The sequence below is a fragment of the Scyliorhinus canicula genome, chromosome 7 (genome assembly GCF_902713615.1).
Source record: "Scyliorhinus canicula chromosome 7, sScyCan1.1, whole genome shotgun sequence".
Classification (NCBI taxonomy): domain Eukaryota; kingdom Metazoa; phylum Chordata; class Chondrichthyes; order Carcharhiniformes; family Scyliorhinidae; genus Scyliorhinus; species Scyliorhinus canicula.
This window is the reverse complement of record NC_052152.1, coordinates 4,065,048-4,086,646: the sequence shown is the minus strand read 5'-3', so window position 1 is coordinate 4,086,646 and position 21,599 is coordinate 4,065,048. Positions and strand designations below refer to the sequence as shown.

Sequence of the window (21,599 nt, the reverse complement as noted above, 5' to 3'; positions counted from 1 at the left end):
CACCGGACTCGTGGTATACCTCGTAGGAGGGAGTGGCCAAGGCGCCGTTACCAGGGCCCCCAGGCTTGTATCTCCACAGGACGCCCTCTCCATCCATTTCCATGCTGCCCCCTCCCCCTCCATCACCCACTTGCGCACCATCAGCGCCGGCCCTAGGGTTGCTGGCGCCCCGGGCAAGCTGAACTTCGGCGCCCTTGGGGGAGGGGGGGGGGCGAGGGGGGGCGGGCCCGAGGCGGGGCAGGGCCGAGGGGGGGCGGGGCCGAGGAGGGACGGGGGGGGCGAGGAGGGGCGGGGGGCGGGGCCAAGGGGGGGCGGGGGGGCGGACCCGGGGGGGGGGGGGGGCGGACACGGGGGGGCGGACCCGGGGGGGGGCGGACCCGGGGGGGGGGGCGGACCCTGGGGGGGGGGCGAACCCGAGGAGGGGGCGGGGGGGTGGACCCGAGGAGGGGGCGGACCCGAGGGCGGGGCGGGGGGGCAGACCCGAGTTGGGGGGCGGACCCGAGGGGGGTGCGGACCCGAGGAGGGGGCGGGGGGTGACCGAGGGGGGGGGCGGGGGGAGCGGACCGAGCGGGGGGGCGGGGCCGCCCTGGGGGAGGGCGGCCACCCTGGGGGAGGGCGGCCACCGCGCATGCGCTGGTTGGCACCGGCCCAACTGCGCATGTGCGGGACCCGAGTCTGGCGCCCCCTAGCACATGGCGCCCCGGGCGACTGCCCGAGTTGCCGGTGCCTTGAGCCGGCCCTGCGCACCATCGACACATTGGCCGCCCAATAATACCCCGAGAGATTGGGTAACGCCAGACCCCCACCATCTCTACCCTGTTCCAAGAAGACCCGCTTCACCCTCGGGGTCCCATGCACCCAAACAAAGCTCATGATGCTGCTAGTCACCCTCCTAAAAAAGGCCCTAGGGATAAAGATGGGCAAACACTGAAAGAGGAACAAGAACCTCGGGAGAACCGTCATTTTGACGGACTGCACTCTACCCGCCAGCGAAAGCGGCACCATGTCCCACCTTTTAAATTCCTCCTCCATCTGCTCCACCAGCCTGATAAAATTAAGCTTATGGAGAATCCCGCAACTCCTGGCCACCTGCACCCCCAGGTATCTGAAACTCTTCACTGCCCTCTTAAACGGGAGCCTCCCAATTCCCTCCTCCTGATCACTCGGGTGTACTACAAATACCTCACTCTTGCCTAAATTTAACTTATAGCCCGAGAAGCTCCCAAACTACGCCAACAGCTCCATCACCCCTGGCATTCCCCCTTCTGGGTCCGCCACATACAACAGCAGGTCGTCCGCATACAGCGATACCCGATGTTCCTCCCCACCCCGCACCAGACCCCTCCACCTCCCTGACTCCCTCAACGCCATAGCCAGAGGTTCAATCGCCAATGCAAAGAGCAAGGGGGACAGGGGGCACCCCTGCCTGGTCCCACGGTAGAGCCTGAAGTACTCCGATCTCCTTCCATTGGTAACTACACTCGCCATCGGAGCCGCGTAGAGCAACCTCACCCATTTGATGAACCCCTCCCCGAATCCGAACCGCTCCAGCACCTCCCACAGGTACCCCCACTCAACTCTTTCTCTGCATCCAGCGCCACCACTATCTCCGCCTCCCCCTCCACCGCCGGCATCATAATAACATTTAGCAATCTCCGCACATTCATGTTGAGCTGCCGTCCCTTGACAAATCCTGTCTGATCCTCGTGTATCACCCCTGGCACACAGTCCTCTATCCTGGTGGCCAGGATCTTCACCAGCTACTTAGCATCAACATTGAGGAGCGAGATAGGCCTGTATGATCCACACTGCAAGGGGTCCTTATCCCGCTTCAGGATCAGAGAGATCAGCGCCTGCGACATCATCGGGGGCAAAGCCCCCCCCTCCCATGCCTCATTGAAGGCTCTCACCAACAGGGGACCCACCAGATCCGCATACTTTTTATAAAATTCCACCGGGAACCCATGCCGGCCCCGGCGCCTTACCTGACTGCATTTGAGCAATCCCCATGACTAGTTCCTCCAACTCTATCGGCGCCCCCAGCCCCTCTACCAGCTCCTCTTGAACCTTTGGGAAACATAGCCTGTTCATGAAGCTCTCCATCCCCCCCATCGGAGGCTCCGACCGGTACAGTTCCTCGTAGAAGTCCCTAAAGACCCCATTTACCTCTGCCCCCTCCCAGACCATCCCCACCCGGACCTCCCCCATGTCGTTGGTATCAAGATACCCCTCAATACTTCCCCGGACCCTCCTACACACCTCCTCATCAGCCAGCATCCCCACATCCCGGCGCCATAGCGGGCGCTGGTCCCGCGCCTCCCCCATCTCCAGATCAACCCAGTGCGGAGCATGGTCTGAAATTGCTATGGCCGAATACTCGGCATCCTGCACCTTCGGGATCAATCCCCTGCTCAGGACGAAAAAATCTATTCGGGAATAAACCCTATGGACATGAGAGAAAAAGGAATACTCCCGCGCCCTCGGCCTCCCAAACCTCCAGGGATCCACCCCTCCCATCTGGTCCATAAACCCCTTCAGCACTTTGGCCGCCACCGGTCTCCTACCCGCCCTTGAACTGGACCGGTCCAGTGGGGGATCCAGCACTGTGTTAAAGTCTTCCCCCATGATCAGGCCCCCTGCCTCCAGGTCCGGAATGCGGCCCAACAAGCGCCTCATGAAGCCGGCATCATCCCAATTTGGGGCATATACATTAACCAGCATCACCTTCTCTCCCTGCAGCCTACCCTTCACCATAATATATCTGCCTTCCTTGTCCGACACCACCTCAGACGCCTCGAACGCCACCCTCTTCCCCACCAGAATCACCACCCCCCCGGTTCTTCGCGTCCAATCCTGAGTGAAAAACCTGCCCCACCCACCCCTTCCTCAGACGAACCTGGTCCGCCACCTTCAAGTGGGTCTCCTGGAGCATAGCCACGTCCGCCTTCAGCTCCTTCAGATGAGAAAATACCCTAGTTCTCTTAACCGGCCCATTCAGCCCCCTCACGTTCCAGGTGATCAGCCGGATCAGAGGGCAACCCGCCCCCCTCCCCCGCCGGCTAGCCATAGCTCATCGACTGCTCGCCCCAGGCCAGCGCGCCCCGCCCGACCCGTTCCCCATGGCGATAACGCCTCTCCTCTACCCCCCCAGCCCACACCAGCTCCTTCCTGGCCATTCCAGCAGCAACCCGGTATACCCCCCCACCCCCCCACCCCCCCCAGGCTAGGACCCCTCCAAGCTGCGACGCACCCTCCATGGTACTTCCGTGAGTCAGCTGACTTCTGCAGACCCCGGCAGCTCCCGCCAAAACCCGTCCCCTCCTGACATGGGGTCATCCCCCTCTTGCCACACCTCCTTGGCACCGCTTCAGCGTGGGAAAAAAAACCAGTAGAGGCCACGACCCCACCGCCAGCTCCACCCCCCCCCGCCCCGCAGCACGTGAAACCAGAGGAAAGCCCGCGCTTTCATACTGCCACCCCCCACCCTTCTGATGCAGCTCCCCAAAATTCAGTTTCACCCCAACCCCCTGCCCCGTACAGAAGAGAAAATAAAAAACACAAATCCCCAACATTCCCCACAAAACCCAAAACCATACCCAACAGACCCACCCGGAAACAGAGCAAAAAACCAGCATAAAAAACACATGTAAAAATTACAAAACAGCAACAGCAACGACCATAGTGTGCCCCCAGACCTAGTTCGAGTCCAGCTTCTCCGCCTGTACAAAGGCCCACGCCTCCTCCAGGGACTCGAAGTAGTGGTGCCGGTCCTTATATGTCACCCACAGACGCGCAGGCTGCAGCATTCCAAATTTGACCTGCCTGGCATGCAGCACCGCCTTTGTCATCTTGAACCTGGCCCGCCGCTTAGCCACCTCCGCACTCCAGGCCTGGTAGATACGCACTACCGAATTCTCCCACTTGCTGCTCCTCTCTTTCTTGGCCCAGCGCAGCACACACTCCCGGTCGCTGAATCGATGGAACCGCACCAGCACCGCCCGCGGGGGTTCATTTGTCTTGGGCCTCCTGGCCAGCACTCTGTGGGCTCCCTCAAGCTCTAGGGTCAAATGGAAGGACCCCGCTCCCATCAACGAGCTCAACATCGTGGTCACGTACGACGGAAGATCCGACCCCTCCAGCCCCTCCGCCAGGCCCAGGATCCTCAAATTCTTTCGCCTCGTGCGAACGTCCAGCTCCTCCAAGCGGTCTTGCCACTTTTTGTGAAGTGCCTCGTGCAACTCCACTTTCCCCACGAGGACCACGGCCTCCTCCTCCCACTCAGCGGCCTGCTGCTGTAACTCCCGAATGGACACCTGCTGGGCCGCCTGGGTCTCAAGCAGCCTGTTGGTAGTCGCATTCAGGGAGTCCAGCAACTCAGCCTTCAGCTCCGCAAAACAGCGCAGAAGAGCAGCTTGCTGCTCCTGCGCCCACTTCCACCAGTCCTCGGGTGTTCCGCCGGCCGCCATTTTGTCCTTCTTCCCCCGCTTTTCTGGGGGAGCTGCTGCAGCCTTTTCCTTTGCCCCACTCCGGGTGAGCACCATAAATTTCGGGGAATGCTCCTCCAAACAACTTCTCCCACCGGGATTTGTCGAAACAGCGCCGTTTGGGGCCCTCAAATAGGCCCGAAAGTCCTTTAGCAGCGGGAGCTGCCGAACGTGCGGCTTAGCTCCGCATAGCCGCAAACGGAAGTTCCACTGGATTTATTGACCAATTTCCCCACCTCCTCCCACACCTTGCAGTGATAACTTCAATGCTGTTTTTTACTTGCATATTTTCTAAGTTGCGTACTGATATACTTTTTCAAAAAAAATTAAAAGGGAAAGAATCCCATCACCATCATCCCGCCCCTCTCCAACACCGATCTCCCACAATGTACAATTGTACACTGTTATGAATGCGAAAATAGAAATTGGTGTTCATCATTAGAACAAAATATGCTTCATAATAAATGATCTTCCTAATATACAGTGTCCAATTTTTTTTTACACTTGTAAATAGAAGAGCAAATATACACGGATCAATGGATCATTGCTTTTCGTATTGGGCTGGATTCTCTGCTGGTTGCGCAGTTCCCAATGCAGCTGAGAATCCAGCGACGGGGAAAAAAAGATTTGTTTCTGATGCTCCAGTCCCCGCTGGTGGCAGCATCGAAGTTCGCATGACATACCAACAGGAGGATGCAAATAGGACAAAATGAATGTGGATCCGATTTATGGGCCGGTGAAAGGCATCATGGACATTAGTTCTTGGTCTGTTTCGTAGCCCTTTATTACCCCCACACACTCCATTTAACCATGCCCTGACATCCTTTGAACATAGAACAGTACAGCACAGAACAGGCCCTTCGGCCTTCGATGTTGTGCCGAGCATTGTCCAAAACCAAAATCAAGCTATCACACTCCCTGTCATTCTGGTGTGCTCCATGTGCCTATCCAATAACCACTTGAAAGTTCCTAAAGTGTCCGACTCCACTATCACAGCAGGCAGTCCATTCCACACCCTAACCACTCTCTGAGTAAAGAACCTACCTCGGATATCCCTCCTATATCTCCCACCCTGAATCTTATAGTTATGCTACCTTGTAACAGCTACATCGACCTGAGGAAATAAACTAATGTGGCAGGGGGATGGGAACCAGATTAGGAAGTTAGAGGTCAGTAAAGAAGCAGCAACTAAACCCGGTAAGGTACGAGATAATAAACTCCCATATGACTAAGGGGCAGAGTCGACAGGGAAGAGACGATGAACGCAAAGGGACAGGTGGTTTGTCGTGCATTTGTTTTAATGCGAGAAGTGTAGCAGGTAAGGCAGATGAACTTAGGACTTGGATCAGTACCTAGGAATATGATGTTATTGGTATTACTGAGACTTGGTTGAGGGAAGGGCAGGACTGGCAACTGAATATCCCAGGGTATAGATGCTTCAGGAGGGATAGAGAGGGAGGTAGAAGGGGTGGAGGAGTTGCATTACTCGTCAGAGATGATATCACAGCTGTGATTAAGGAGGGCATGATAGAGGATTCGAGTACTGAGGCAATATGGGTGGAGCTAAGAAATAGGAAGGGTGCAGTAACATTGTTGGGACTTTACTACAGGCCTCCCAAAAGCGAGCATGAAGTAGAGGTACAAATATGCAGACAGATTATAGAAAAATGTAGGAGCAATAGGGTGGTTGTGATGGGAGATTTTAACTTCCCCAACATCGGATGGGATTTGTGTAGTGTTGGAGCCGTAGATGGAGCAGAGTTTGTAAGGAGCATCCAGGAGAGTTTTTTAGAGCAGTATGTAAATAGTCCAACTCGGGAAGGAGCCATACTGGACCTGGTATTGGGGAATGATCCTGGCCAGGTGGTTGATGTTTCAGTCGGTGATTACTTTGGGAATAGCGATCACAATTCCGTAAGTTTTAGAATACTCATGGACAAGGACAAGAGTGGTCCTAAAGGAAGAGTGCTAAATTGGGGAAAGGCAGAGTATAACAAAATTCGGCAGGAGCTAGGGAATGTGGATTCGGAGCAGCTGTTTAAGGGTAAATCCACATTTGAAATGTGGGAGTCTTTTAAGGAAAGGTTGATCAGATTGCAGGACAGACATGTTCCTGTGAAAATGAGAGATAGAAATGGCAAGATTAGGGAACCATGGATGACGGGTGAAATTGTGAGACTAGCTAAAATGAAAAAGGAAGCATATGTAAGATCGAGGCAACTCAAAACTGATGAAGCTTTGGAGGAATATCGGGAAAGTAGGGCGAATCTCAAACGCGCAATAAAAAGGGCTGAAAGGGGTCATGAAATATCTTTGGCGAACAGGGTTAAGGAAAATCCCAAAGCCTTTTATTCGTATGTAAGGAGCAAGAGGGTAACTAGGGAAAGGATTGGCCCACTCAAAGACAAGAGAGGGAATTTATGCGTGGACTCGGAGGAAATGGGTGAGATTCTTAATGAGTACTTTGCATCGGTATTCACAAAGGAGAGGGACAAGACGGATGTTGAGGCTAGGGATGGATGTTTAAATACTCTAGGTCAAGTTGTCATACGGAAAGGGGAAGTTTTGGGTATTCTAAAAGACATTAAGGTGGACAAGTCCCCAGGACCGGATGGGATCTATCCCAGGTTCCTGAGGGAAGCGAGGGTCGAAATAGCTGGGGCCTTAACAGATATCTTTGCAGCATCCTTGAGCACGGGTGAGGTCCCGGAGGACTGGAGAATTGCTAATGTTGTCCCTTTGTTTAAGAAGGGTAGCAGGGAAAATCCAGGGAATTACAGACCTGTGAGCTTGACGTTAGTGGTAGGCACACTGTTGGAGAAGATACTGAGGGATAGGATCTATTCACATCTGGAAGAAAATAGACTTATCAGTGATAGGCAGCATGGTTTTGTGCAAGGAAGGTCATGTCTTACAAACCTAATAGAATGCTTTGAGGAAGTAACAAAGTTAATTGATGAGAGAAGGGCTGTAGATGTCGTATACATGGACTTTAGTAAGGCGTTTGATAAGGTTTCCCATGGCAGGTTGATGGCTAAAGTGAAGTTGTATGGGGTTCAGGGTGTACTAGCTAGATGGATAAAGAACTGGCTGGGCAACAGAAGACAGAGACTAGTGGTGGAAGGGAGTGTCTCAAAATGGAGAAGGGTGACTAGTGGTGTTCCACAGGTAACCGTGCTCGGACCACTGTTGTTTGTGATCTACATAAATGACCTGGAGGAAGGTATAGGTGGTCTGATTAGCAAGTTTGCAGATGATACTAAGATTGGTGGAGTTGCAGATAGCGAGGAGGACTGTCAGAGAATACAACAAAATATAGATAGATTGGAGAGTTGGGCAGAGAAATGGCAGATGGAGTTCAATCCAGGCAAATACGAGGTGATGCATTTTGGAAGATCAAATTCAAGAGCGGACTATATGGTCAATGGAAGGATCCTGGGGAATATTGATGTACAGAGAGATCTGGGAGTTCAGGTCCATTGTACCCTGAAGGTGGCAACGCAGGTTGATAGAGTGGTCAAGAAGGCATACAGCATGCTTGCCTTCATCGGATGGGGTATTGAGTACAAGAGTAGGCAGGTCATGTTACAGTTGTATAGGACTTTGGTTAGGCCACATTTGGAATACTGCGTTCAGTTCTGGTCGCCACATTACCAGAAGGATGTGGATGCTTTGGAGACGGTGGAGAGGAGGTTCACCAGGATGTTGCCTGGTATGGTGGGTGCAAGCTATGAAGAAGGGTTGAGTAGATTAGGATTGTTTTCGTTGGAAAGACGGAGGTTGAGGGGGGACCTGATTGAGGTATACAAAATTATGAGAGGTATGGACAGGGTGGATAGCAACAAACTTTTTCCAAGAGTGGGGGTGTCAGTTACAAGGCGTCACGATTTCAAGGTGAGAGGGGGAAAGTTTAAGGGAGATATGCGTGGATAGTTTTTTACGCAGAGGGTGGTGGGTGCCTGGAATGCTTTACCAGCGGAGGTGGTAGAGGCGGGCACGATAGCATCATTTAAGAGGCATCTAGACAGGTAAATGAACGGGCGGCAACAGAGGAAAGTAGACCTTGGAAAATAGGAGACAGGTTTAGATAAAGGATCTGGATCGGCGCAGGCTGGGAGGGCCGAAGGGCCTATTCCTGTGCTGTAATTTCTTTGTTCTTTGTTCTATCCACTCTATCTATCCCCCTCATCATCTTATAAACCTCTATTAAGTCACCTCTCATCCTCATCCGCTCCAAAGAGAAAAGCTCCAGCTCCCTCAACCTTTCCTCATAAGACCTATCCTGCAAACCAGGCAGCATCCTGGTAAATCTCCTTTGCACCCTTTCCAATGCTTCCACATCCTTTCTATAATGAGGTGATCAGAACTGCACACAATACTCCAAATGTCATCTCACCAGGGTCATGTATAGTTGCAGCATAACCCCACTGCGGTTAAACACAAGCCCCCTGTTAATCAACGCTAACACACTATAAGCCTTCTTCTCGGCTCTATCCACTTGAGTGGCAACCTTCAGAGATCTGTGGACATGAACCCCAAGGTCTCTCTGTTCCTCGACATTCCTCAGAACCCTGCGCTTGACCCTGTAATCCGCATTCAAATTTTATCCACCTAAATGAATCACCTCGCACTTATCAGGGTTAAACTCCATCTGCCATTTTTTGGCCCAGCTCTGCATTCTATCAATGTCGCTTTGCAGCCTACAACAGCCCTCCACCTCATCCACTACTCCACCAATCTTGGTGTCATCAGCAAATTTACTGACCCACCCTTCAACCCCTCCTCCAAGTCATTGATAAAAATCACAAATAGCAGAGGACCCAGCACTGATCCCTGTGGTACACCGCTGGTAACTGGTCTCCAGTCTGAAAATTTTCCATCCACCACCACCCTCTGTCTTCTATGTGATATCCAGTTACTTATCCAATTGGCCAAATTTCCCTCTATCCCACATCTCCTTACTTTCTTCATGAGCCGACCACGGGGAACCTTATCAGACGCCTTACTAAAATCCATGTATACGACACTAACTGCTCTACCTTCATCTACACACTTAGTTACCTCCTCAAAGAATTCAATCAAATTTTTGAGGCAAGACTTACCCTTCACGAATCCGTGTTGACTATCCCGGATTAAGCTGCATCTTTCCAAATGGTCACAAATCCTATCCTTCAGGACCTTTTCCATTAAATTACCGACCACTAAAGTAAGACTAACCGGCCTATAATTGACAGGGTGATTCCTATTCCCTTTCTTGAATAGAGGAACAACATTCGCTACTCTTCAGTCCTCTGGCACTATTCACGTGGACAGTGAGGACCCAAAGATAAAAGACAAAGGCTCTTCAATCTCATCCTTTGCCTCCCAAAGAATCCTTGGATATTTCCCATCTGGCCCAGGGGACTTTTCGACCCTCAGGCTTTTCAAAATTGCTAATACATCCTTCCTCAGAACATCTACCACCTCCAGCCTACCCGCCTGTATCCCACTCTCATCCTCAAAAACATGGTCCGTCTCCTTCGTGAACACGGAAGAAAAGTATTCATTCAACGCGTCCTATTTCTTCTGACTCCGTGCACAAGTTCCCACTACTGTCCTTGACCAGCCCTACCCTCATCCTAGTCATTCTTTTATTTCTAACATAAGAGTAAAAAGCCTTGGGGTTTTCCTTGATCCGACCCGCCAAGGACTTCTCATGCCTCCTCCCAGCTCTCCTAAGCCCTTTTTTTTTTTAGCTCATTCCTTGCTACCTTGTAACCCTCAAGCGACCCAACGGAACCTTGTTTTCTCATCCTTACATACTCTTCCTTTTTCCTCTTGACAAGACATTCAACCTCTTTTATGAACCATGGTTCCCTCACACGGCCATTTCCTCCCTGCCTGACAGGGACATACCTATCAAGGACACAGTATTTGTTCCTTGAACAAGCTCCACTTTCCATTTGTGCCTTTCCCTGACAGTTTCTGTTCCCATTTTATGCTCCTTAATTCTTGCCTGATCACATCATAATTACCCCTCCCCAAACCTTGCCCTGCCATATGGCCCTATCCCTCTCCATTGCAATAGTGAAAGACACCAAATTGTTGTCACTATCTCCAAAGTACTGTCCCACAAACAAATCTAACATTTGGCCCGGTTCATTACCCAGTACCAAATCCAATGTACCCCCCCACCTCTTGTCGGCCTATCCACATATTGTGTCAGGAAACCCTCCTGCACACACTGTACAAAAACTGTCCCATCCAAACTGTTGGACCTATCGAGGTTCCAATCAATATTTGTAAAGTTAAAGTCACCCATGACAGCTACCCTGAGACCTCCACACTTATCCATAATCTGTTTTGCAATTTCTTCCTCCACATCTCTATTGGAGGCCTATAGAAAGCTCCTGACAATGTGACTGCTACTTTCCTATTTCTAACTTTGGCCCATATTACCTCAGTAGGCAGATCCCCTTTGAACTGCCTTTCTGCAGCCGTTAAACTATCCTTGATTAACAATGCTACTCCTCCACCTTTTTTACCACCTTCCCTACTCATACTAAAACATCTATACCCCTGAACTTCCAACAACCATTCCTAACCATGTCTCCGTAATGGCCACAACATCGTAGTCCCAAGTACCAATCCACGCTCCAAGTTCACCTACCTTATTCCGGATGCTCCTCGCATTGAAGTAGACACACTTCTGTCTGCCGGTACACTCCTGCGACCTTGATACCCTCCTCAGTACCTCACTACTCTCAACACTGGCTTCTGGACAACGGATCTTTTCCCCAGCCCTCTGACAAATTAGTTTAAAACCCCCCCGAAGAGCCGTAGCAAATTTCCCTCCCAGGATATTGGTGCCTCTGGTTCAGGAGGAAACCGTCCTGTCTACAGGTCCCACCTTCCCCAAAATGTGCTGCAATTATCCACGGACCTGAAACCCTCCCACCTGCACCATCCCTTCAGCCACGTGTTTATCTGCACTCTCTCCCTGTTCGTCATCTCACCAGCACATGGCACCGGCAACAAACCAGAGATGACAACATGGTTTGTCCTGGCTCTAAGCTTCCACCCTAGCTCCCTAAATTCCTGTTTTAAATCCCCGTCCCTTCTCTTACCTATGTCGTTGGTTCCGATGTGTACCACGACTTGTGACTGTTCCCCCTCCCCTTAAGGATTCTGAAAACACGGTCTGAGACGTCATGGAACCTGGCACCCGGGAGGCAACATGCCATCCGTGAGTCTCTTTTGCTGCCACAGAACCGTCTATCTGTCTCTCTAACTATCGAGTCCCCAATAACTATTGCTCTCCTGTTCTCCCTCCTTCGCTTCTGAGCCACAAGGACGGACTCAGTGCTGGAGATCCGTTCACCGTGGCTTACCCCTGGTAGGTCGTCCCCCTCAACAGTATCTAAACCGATATACTTGTTACTGAGGGGAACGACCACAGAGGATCCCTGCACTGACTGCTTCCTCCCAGCCCCTCTCACCGTCACCCATCTATCTTGATGCTGCGGAGTAACTACATCCCTGAAGCTACTATCTATGACCACCTCTGCCTCCCGAATGATCCGAAGTTCACCTAGCTCCAGTTCCCTAATGCGGTTTCTGAGGAGCTGGAGATGGGTGCACTTCCCACAGGTGAAATCAGCAGGGACACTGACGGCGTCCCTCACCTCAAACATTCTGCAGGAGGAACATTGCACTGCCTGCCATCCCCTCTGGACAAAAAAAAAGAAAAAGAAAGAAAGATGTCCACAATTGTGAACCACAGTCACAGTCGAATCGAACACTTCCGTAGAATTAGTAAATGTACTTGGGCGGGATTCTCTGTCTCGCCAGCCCCGTTTTCCGGCACCTGGTTCAGTTACCGACTCCTGAGTTGTTACCAGTCTTAAAACTTACATTTAAATAGAGGGAAAAAATCAAGACAAGGATGTACTTGTTCAGTGATTGTTCCCTTTTAACCAAATGTGCAGTTCATTTTCAGAACTGTTGATAGACTGGAGGCACCAGCTTGTTTGAAAGTGTCCATAGGGCCTTGTCAACTTCTCAATTGCAGGCTCAGCTTCTCCATTTGGTCCTGACTGTGGTAATCACCACTGTTGTATATATTAGGAGATGTGTGGTAAGACCCTGTACTACAGGTACAGGGGTAGTCCTTGCCTGCTGGCTCCGCCCAGTAGGCGACGTATAAATATGTGTGCTCCCCATACAGCAGCCATTTCACCAGCTGCTGTAGGAGGCCACACATCTTAGTGTAATAAAGCCTCAGTTGTATTCAAGGAAGTCTACATCCGGGGTGTCGCTCCCGACTTGGCTCGCAGCTCCAGGACCCATCCTCCTCCATAAGCACGTACGACTCCACAAGGCAGACCCGTTGGTTGAAAGGGTGCAGTTACTCCACGCTAACCCCCAGTATGCCTACGAAGCGTACCGCGACGGCCGCCAGAATATTGTCTCCCCCAGGGACCCGGCACCAACAGGTTCCACACACACACACCCCTACGGCCCGGCGCCACCCTCCCCTCCCCCCACGCACCCAGCAGAACCCCCCCCTAGGACCATCCGTCCTTCCCCTGCCCATGCTCGAGGATAAAGAGGATTTTGGCATGCTCCCAGAGTCACCGAGGATCAGACCACCACTGGAATCACCGCCACCACTGTGTCGCTCCCAACGTCACATCAAGGCCCTGGACTGGCTAAACATGTAATTGGTTCGGGACTGTTAAAGCACCTTGTACTGGACTTCAAAAATTTTTTTGCCTCTGTATATTAAACTTGTTCTGTATATAGTTCTCCGCCACCCCCGCCGGACTCAATTTTAACAGGGGGTGAATGTGGTAATCACCACTGTTGTATATATTAGGAGATGTGTGGTAAGACCCCGTAGTACAGGTGCGGGGCTAGTCCCTGCCTGCTGGCTCCGCCCAGTAGGCGGAGTATAAATATGTGTGCTCCCCATACAGCAGCCATTTTGCCAGCTGCTATAGGAGGCCACACATCTTAGTGTAATAAAGCCTCAGTTGTATTCAACTCTCGTCTTTGTGCAATTGATCGTCCATCACTGACATTGGTATTCTAAAGTCAGCTAGCTCTATTTTCTATTTTAAATTACATCTATCCGATTTTCACCAGGTTCAAATTGCCTTCAGTGTTTCTGTAACACTTGTTAAAAGTAACTCCAACCATTTCACAGTCTCTGTTTCCTTCCTTCGAATCCGTTTCTCATACAATTTGTAACCAAGTCCCGAAGGCAAGATCCCTTAATCCTCGCCAGTAATCTACTGTGTGGCACCTTGCCAGATATCTGAAAATCCCATGCACACCTCATCACTGCCTTTTCCTCCATTCACCGTTTTCGTCTCCTCCTCTAAGTTTCGTCAATTACAATCCTCCGATCTGAAATCTGCAAATTATTTTCTCTTCATCAAGATATTTAGTGATTTTATTTTTAATTAAAGATTCCAAATTTTTCTCACCACAGATATTAAACTAACTGGTTTGTAATTATCCAGATTAATTCTCTTTATTTGAAAGTAGCTATTATTTGGCCACTCGCCAGTCCTCCAACACACCACTCTGAAACTCTCAATGAAACCCTGAAAGCTAAGGGGATGAATTTTGGTTTGGGTCGGGTGATTGCACCATGCACCCTATGCTCTCAGAAGAAAGGTCAATTTCTGTTGATGATCAGACCAATGATGCCATCACTCAACGAGTAGTATGCAACCCTTAACTATCTGATTGATCTTTCTTGGAGAAAATAAAAATGTTAGCAGAGGCAGACATCTAGGTGGGGGGATGGGGGCTAGGCTATTGTCTTACTGTTAGGGGTGCTGTAATGCCTCAGGCCAAGCCTTTGTGATTGGCCAATTAAAATAAGAGTTCCCTGATTAGTGGCCCAATCAGGGAACCCCTTTCTGTGTATATAACAGGGAGTGTCAGATCCTCCGCATCCCCCCCCCCCCCCCCCCCCCCCAGGTGTAGACAGCAGACCGAATGGTCATGGTTATTCAGTTGTTCGGTTTGTAAATAAAAGGAATTCTGGTGATGGAACTTCTGCCTCCGTGGACATATTATAGTGGCGACGAGGAAAACAGAACAACCCGAAGAATCCTGCTCGTCAGCAGCTGCCGCATACTGAGGGTAAGCCACTGACAGGAAAAATGCCTTTATTCGGAAAGTTGGACTCTTTTGACCCTGCAGTGGAAGGACGGGCCCAATATGTAGAGCGGATGAAGTACTTCTTTGGAGCAAACAATATAATTCAGAATGAAAAGCAGCGGGTCATTCTGCTGACCACGTGTGGGCCAGCAGCCTGTGCCATTATGCGCAGTCTCACTTTTCTGGAGGCACCGAACACAAAAACTTTCCAGGAATTGGCGGACTTAGTAAGAGAGTACTGTGAGCCTCAGCCACCTCTGATCCTGCGAAGGTACCGGTTTTACTCAGCATTCCGAGACACTGGAGAGTCAGTTACAAACTTTTTAACAAGATTAAGGCGATTAGCAGAGGCTTGCGAATTTGGCCTGACACTAAATGGGATGCTCCAAGACCATTTGGTATGTGGAATAAATAATACAGCAATACAGAAATGTCTGTTAGCAGATGCTGAGCTGGATTGCAAATAAGCATTGCAGCTGGCTTTGTCCCTGGAAAAAGCGGCAAGCGAAACGCATGAGTTACAGGGTCCTCCGATGGAGATAGAAGCCCAGACCAGTGAAACTGAGTTCAGGGACTACCGCTGGGGGATAGGCAACTGCATAGCCACCCTCAGGAACAACTCGGATATGACGTTAACCAGGCCCACTCGCAGAAAACCTCCCAAGCAAGGGAAAATTGGGTCCAGACAGACAGCAGCCCCTGCAGCCATTTGCCCGGCAAAATAGTGCAGTTGTTGCCAGAGATCGGAGCCAGCAAGGAGAAATAGAAGCCCAAAACAATCATCTTGCAGAAGGTCACACAAGCCAGGGTACAGGAGAATGCATACCCGAGAAGCCCCACCTACCTCCAACAAGGAACAACTAAATTGTGTAATGATGGGGAAATCAAAACTCATCAAATTATCCATGAGATTGAATGGATGTCCCACACTGATGGAAGTCGACACTGGAGCAGCCGTATCAGTGATAGGGAAAACGGTATTCAATAAAATACGCACTGGAGTCCAACCCTTATTCCTAACCAGGACCTCAGCAAAACTGGGGACATACACAGGGGAACCACTGAGAGTGTTGGGCACAACGCATGTAACTGTGGCTTATGGAGAGCAACTGGTTAGGATGCCTTTAATGGTAGTGAAAGGTGTGGGGCCAAGCTTATTGGGATGAAACTGGCTAAAAGAGATCCAGCTGGATTGGGTAAATATTTTCCAGTTGGAAAATGGCCACCTGAGTGAACTCCTGTACAGATACCCAGAGGTTTTCCGAGAAGCGCTCGGAACAATAAAGGGAGCAAAGGTGACATTGCATGTAGATCCAGAGGCAGTCCCAAAATTCTGCAAGGCCCGACCAGTACCCTTCGCATTAGGGCAGAAAGTTGATATGGAAATAAAACGTTGAGAGCGTGAGGGAATAATAAAACCGGTCCAGTTTGCAGAGTGTGCAGCACCTATGGTGCCTATCCTTAAGCCGGACTGCTCAGTCCGCCTTTGTGGAGATTTCAAACAAATGATTGATCACTACTCACAACTGGACAAATACCCAATTTCCCGGATTGAGGATTTGTATGCAAAGCTGGCTTGAAGACTCCTATTCTCAAAGCTGGATATGAGCCACGCGTATCTACAGCTGAAGCTAGACAAAGAGTCACAAAAATTCTCAACGATAAACACTCTGAAGGGTCTTTTTCAGTATACAGGATTACCCTTCGGGGTATCGTCAGCTTGTGCGATATTCCAGAGGACAATGGAGAATATATTGCAAGGGCTACCACAAGTCGCCATTTATGACATCCTCATTACAAGAAAAGCAAAGGCAGAACACCTGCAAAACCTGGAGGAAGTCCTTAGGAGGTTTTCAGCAGCAGGCGTGTGCCTAAAGAGAGAGAAATGTGTTTTACGAGCACCTTAAGTAACCTATCTGCAAGGTTGAGAAATCAGGTCTACACCCTTTGGAGGATCGAGTGAGGGCAATTAAAGATGCTCCGGCCCCCACCACAATCCAGGAGTTAAGGTCTTTTTTAGGACAGGTGACATATTATGGAAAGTTCATACAAAACAGAGCTTCCATCTTGGACCCCCTACACCAATTACTAAAAAAGGGGCAAGCCTGGGAGTGGTCCGCCCGCCAACACATGGCTTTCACGAAGATAAAAGAACAGCTTTCTTCAGAGAACGTCTTGGCACACTACGACCCCTGGAAAGAGTTGGTGCTCTCGTACGACGCGTCTCCATATGGCGTTAGTGCAGTTTTGGCACACAGGACAAAACGGACAGGAACGACCAATAGAGTTTGCTTCCAGGACGCCGGCAGCAGCAGAACGAAAGTACGCCCAAATCGAAAAGGAAGGACTGACTGTGATCTTTACGGTGAAGACATTTCACCAGTACTTGTACTGCGGAAATTCACAAGCCATTGCTGGGTTTGTTGAAAGAAGAAGACAAAGCAATACCACCAATAGCATCGCCCCGGATCCAACGCTGGACCCTACTAGTGGCGGTGTACCTATCAACTGGAGCTTCAACCAGGAACCCAGGTGGCAAATGCCGATGCACTAAGCAGGCTGCCATTACCGGACGCCCTGCCATGAGTACCCAAAATAGAGTAAACGGTAATAACTTACAGTGGCCGCACAAAACATTCATTTATGGAGCCAAAGGGACCCGGTTTTATCAAAAATAAAGCACATGGTGCTAACTGGGGAGATGGAAAGGCTGGTCCAGGCGGAATTCCATACTTACTGGAGGAGAAGGGAGCAGATCATCGTGGAAGAAGGGATCCTGCTATGGGGGGCTCGAGTAATAGTTCAAAATCAAGGCCATCGAGCCATACTGGCTGAACTACAACATGGGCCTCAAAAGTGGAGATGCTGGCCAGAAGCTATGTCTGGTGGCCGGGCCTGGACTCAGAAATAGCGGCATTGGTAGGGCGGTGCCAAGAATGCCAAGAAGGGTTTTGCCTGTCCCCACCCTTCTGGACCGTACAAAAGTCTCCTTTTTCTTTTTGTCGAGGTTCACAATATCCCTCATTATCCAAGGCCCCCTAAACTTTCCATACTTTATTCATCGTTCTCTCAGGAATGTGACTTCCCTGAATCTTAATCAACTGTTGCTTGAAACATATCCATTGTTGATTTACCCTCCAACAGCCGCACCCAATCCAAATTCTTCAATTCCTGTCTAATATTATTTTAGTTTGCCTTCCCCCAGTTTACATAGAACATAGAACAGTACAGCACAGTACAGGCCTTTTGGCTCATGATGTTGTGCTGACCATTTATCCTAATCTAAGATCAACCTAACCTACACCCCTTCAACTTACTGCTGTCCAAGAGTCGCTTAAATGTCCCTAATGACTCTAACTCCACCACCTTTGCTGGCACTGCATTCCACGCACCCACCACTCTGTGTAAAGAACCTACCTCTGACATCTCCGCTATACTTTCCTCCAATCATCTTAAAATTATTTCCCCTCGTGAGAGCCGTTTCCGCCCTGGGGAAAAGTCTCTGGCTATCCAATCTATCCGTGCCTCTCATCACCTTGTACACCTCTATCAAGTCACCTCTCTTCCTTCTTCTCTCCAGTGAGAAAAGCCTTAGCTCCCTCAACCTTTCTTCATAAGACATGCCCTCTAGTCCTGGTAAATCTCCTCTGCACACTTGCCAAAGCATCCACACCCTTTCTTTGATGAGGTGACCAGAACTGGACACAATATTCCAAGTGTGGTCTAACCAGGGTTTTATAAAGCTGCAGCAAAACCTTGCGGCTCTTGAACTTAATCCCCCTGTTAATGAAAGCCAGCCCACCAGATGGCTTCTTAACAACCCTATCAACCTGGTTTGCAACTTTGAGGGATCTATGTACATGGACCCTAAGATCCCTCTGTTCCTTCACACTTCCAAGAATCCCGCCTTTAACCCTGTATCCAGCATTCAAATTTGACCTTCCAAAATGAATTACTTTGCATTTATCTAGGTTGAACTCCATCTGCCACTTCTCAGCCCAGCTCTGCATCCTGTCAATATCGTGTTGTAACCTGCAACAACCCTCAACGCTATCTACACTGTATCAACCTTCATGTAGGGGGCATAGCCTCAAAATAAGGGGAAGTAGATTTAGAACTGAGTTCAGGAGGAACTTCTTCACCCAAAGGGTTGTGAATCTATGGAATTCCTTGCCCAGTGAAGCAGTTGAGGCTCCTTCATTACATGTTTTTAAGGTAAAGATAGATAGTTTTTTGAAGAATAAAGGGATTAAGGGTTATGGTGTTCGGGCCGGAAAGTGGAGCTGAGTCCACAAAAGATCAGCCATGATCTCATTGAATGGCGGAGCAGGCTCGAGGGGCCAGATGGCCTACTCCTGCTCCTACTTCTTATGTCATCGGCAAACCTACTACCCCACCCTTCCACTTCCTCATCCAAATCATTTATAAAAACCACAAAGAGCAGAGGTCCCTGCAGGACACCACTGGTTACCGACCTCCAGGTGGATTACTTTCCATCCACTACCACTCGCTGTCTTCTTTCGGCCACCTTAATGTTTTGCACCTTAACACAAGGGTTACCCTCATCTCTATCCAAAAGTACCCTAAAACTAACGGAATTGTGGTCACTACTCCCAAAATGTTCCTCTACTGAAACCTCAACCACCTGTCCAGGCACACGTCTTTTTGGACTGACATCCTCTTCGTGGAAAATACCATTTGTGTAGCCACTGCATTGGAGCATCATAAGAAAATAAGAACTATGTCCCCTAGTTCTGCTGTCACCTGCCAGTGGAAACAACCTGCCTGCATCTAACCTATCTATTCCCTTCATAATTTTAAATGTTTCTATAAGATCCCCCCTCATCCTTCTAAATTCCAACGAGTACAGTCCCAGTCTACTCAACCTCTCCTCATAATCCAACCCCTTCAGCTCTGGGATTAACCTAGTGAATCTCCTCTGCACACCCTCCAGCGCCAGTACGTCCTTTCTCAAGTAAGGAGACCAAAACTGAACACAATACTCCAGGTGTGGCCGCACTAACACCTTACACAATTGCAACATAACCTCCCTAGTCTTAAAGTCCATCCCTCTAGCAATGAAGGACAACATTCCATTTGCCTTCTTAATCACTTGTTGCACTTGTAAACCAACCTTCTGTGACTCATGCACTAGCACACCCAAGTCTCTCTGAACAGCGGCATGCTTTAATATTTTATCGTTTAAATAATAATCCCGTTTGCTGTTATTCCTACCAAAATGGATAACCTCACATTTGTCAACATTGTATTCCATCTGCCAGACCCTAGCCCATTCACTTAACCTATCCAAATCCCTCTGCAGACTTCCAGTATCCTCTGCACTTTTCGCTTTACCACTCATCTTAGTGTCATCTGCAAACTTGGACACATTGCCCTTGGTCCCCAACTCCAAATCATCTATGTAAATTGTGAACAATTGTGGGCCCAACACGGATCCCTGAGGGACACCACTATCTACTGATTGCCAACCAGAGAAACACCCATTTATCCCAACTCTTTGCTTTCTATTAATTAACCAATCCTTTATCCATACTACTACTTTACCCTTAATGCCATGCATCTTTATCTTATGCAGCAACCTTTTGTGTGGCACCTTGTCAAAGGCTTTCTGGAAATCCAGATATACCACATCCATCGGCTCCCCGTTATCTACTGCACTGGTAATGTCCTCAAAAAATTCCACTAAATTAGTTAGGCATGACCTGCCCTTTACGAACCCATGCTGCGTCTGCCCGTCATGCAATGGCTTGTTCTAACCCAGGGTTTTTCAAAGTTCGGGTCGCGGCCTGTGGGGGTGGAGTTATGAGAGGGTGTCAGGAGGGATGCGGAGCGCCGTTCCCCCGCTATTCCTGAGCCATAGGAGAAGTGCTTAGTGGTCGCTACCAACTTTTTAATATTGAGAATGGCGGTCGATGTCACCTTTTACATGAAAATAAATGACATTGTGTGCAGTCTTCCAGCCAAAAGCGGCAGCAGAGAGCAGGTCATGCGTCCTGCACATACACTTGACATCATATACCCTCCATGTTCGTGCTTTTGGCGCCAAATCATGGAGAAAAGTTGCTTCCATTTTCCAGCTGCTGGAAAGAGGACAGTGAAGATGGATCATTTTCTTAAAAGTAGGAGACGGCCAGAGACATGAACAGGCAGAGTGCCTACTGGACAGAATCTCAACAGAATCAACTGAAGAGAGCTGCCAGGTGAGTCCAGGGCAGGACAGAGCAGTGCTAGTGTTAGCTCTGTACAGAGCTTCTGGGCCTCTGGTTAACTGTCTATAAAGAAGAGACTTAACTCGTGAGCAAGGCAGCATAAAGGTGATTTATTGAGGTATGGTTTTGTCGATTGTTCCAATGCAAATAAGAATGCAAAGCCCATGTGTGTTATTGGCAGGGAAGTACTGAAAAATGGGGGGGCGCATTTTCAGATTTTGAAAGAGAAGTGGTGGGTGAAAAATACTTTTTGCGGTTGAGACCCCAGAGTCAGTTATTAACTTACAGATTACTTAAAATTAAAAGACTACACTGCTGTAACTGACATGTGCCACATTTCAAACATGCCAAAAACCCATGAGGCTATCAGCATTCTGGAGTAGCATCTCGAAGGAGCATCCAGTGCTGAGTAAAATTAGCATTTTTCAACTCTTGCCCTTCATCACGATCTACACGTGCAAGGTTGAATTTTCTGTTTTAATTAAGGTGAAGACGGCACAAAAGAACTGGCTGAAGTCTGCACTGAATATGCACATTTCCCTCTTCTCTTTGAACCTGACTCAAGTGAGGAGCAAGCAGGCTCCCCTTTTGTATTAAAGGTAAGCGAATGTGACGTGGTCATGAAGGTTGGCTGGTTGGCAAAAGTAGGATCCGGGAAACAAATTTTGAAAAACACTGCTCTAACCTGATGTTCTGCCTACCACACAATAAACAACATGGTGCATGAAAT

At 49.6% G+C, this 21,599-nt stretch overlaps 1 protein-coding gene across 2 annotated transcripts in view; it reads left to right on the top strand.

Moving 5' to 3' along the window:
• cadm2b (cell adhesion molecule 2b) overlaps positions 1–21,599 on the top strand; it is a 1,840,301-nt gene that overhangs the window by 202,742 nt on the left and 1,615,960 nt on the right. The window contains exon 2 of one of the 2 annotated variants that reach the window (XM_038801311.1): positions 21,356–21,468. The exons of the other annotated variant lie outside the window; for it this stretch is intronic. Coding sequence (XP_038657239.1) covers positions 21,356–21,468 — 113 coding nt within the window. The remainder of the gene's footprint in view (positions 1–21,355; positions 21,469–21,599) is intronic. 2 annotated transcript variants of the gene reach the window in all.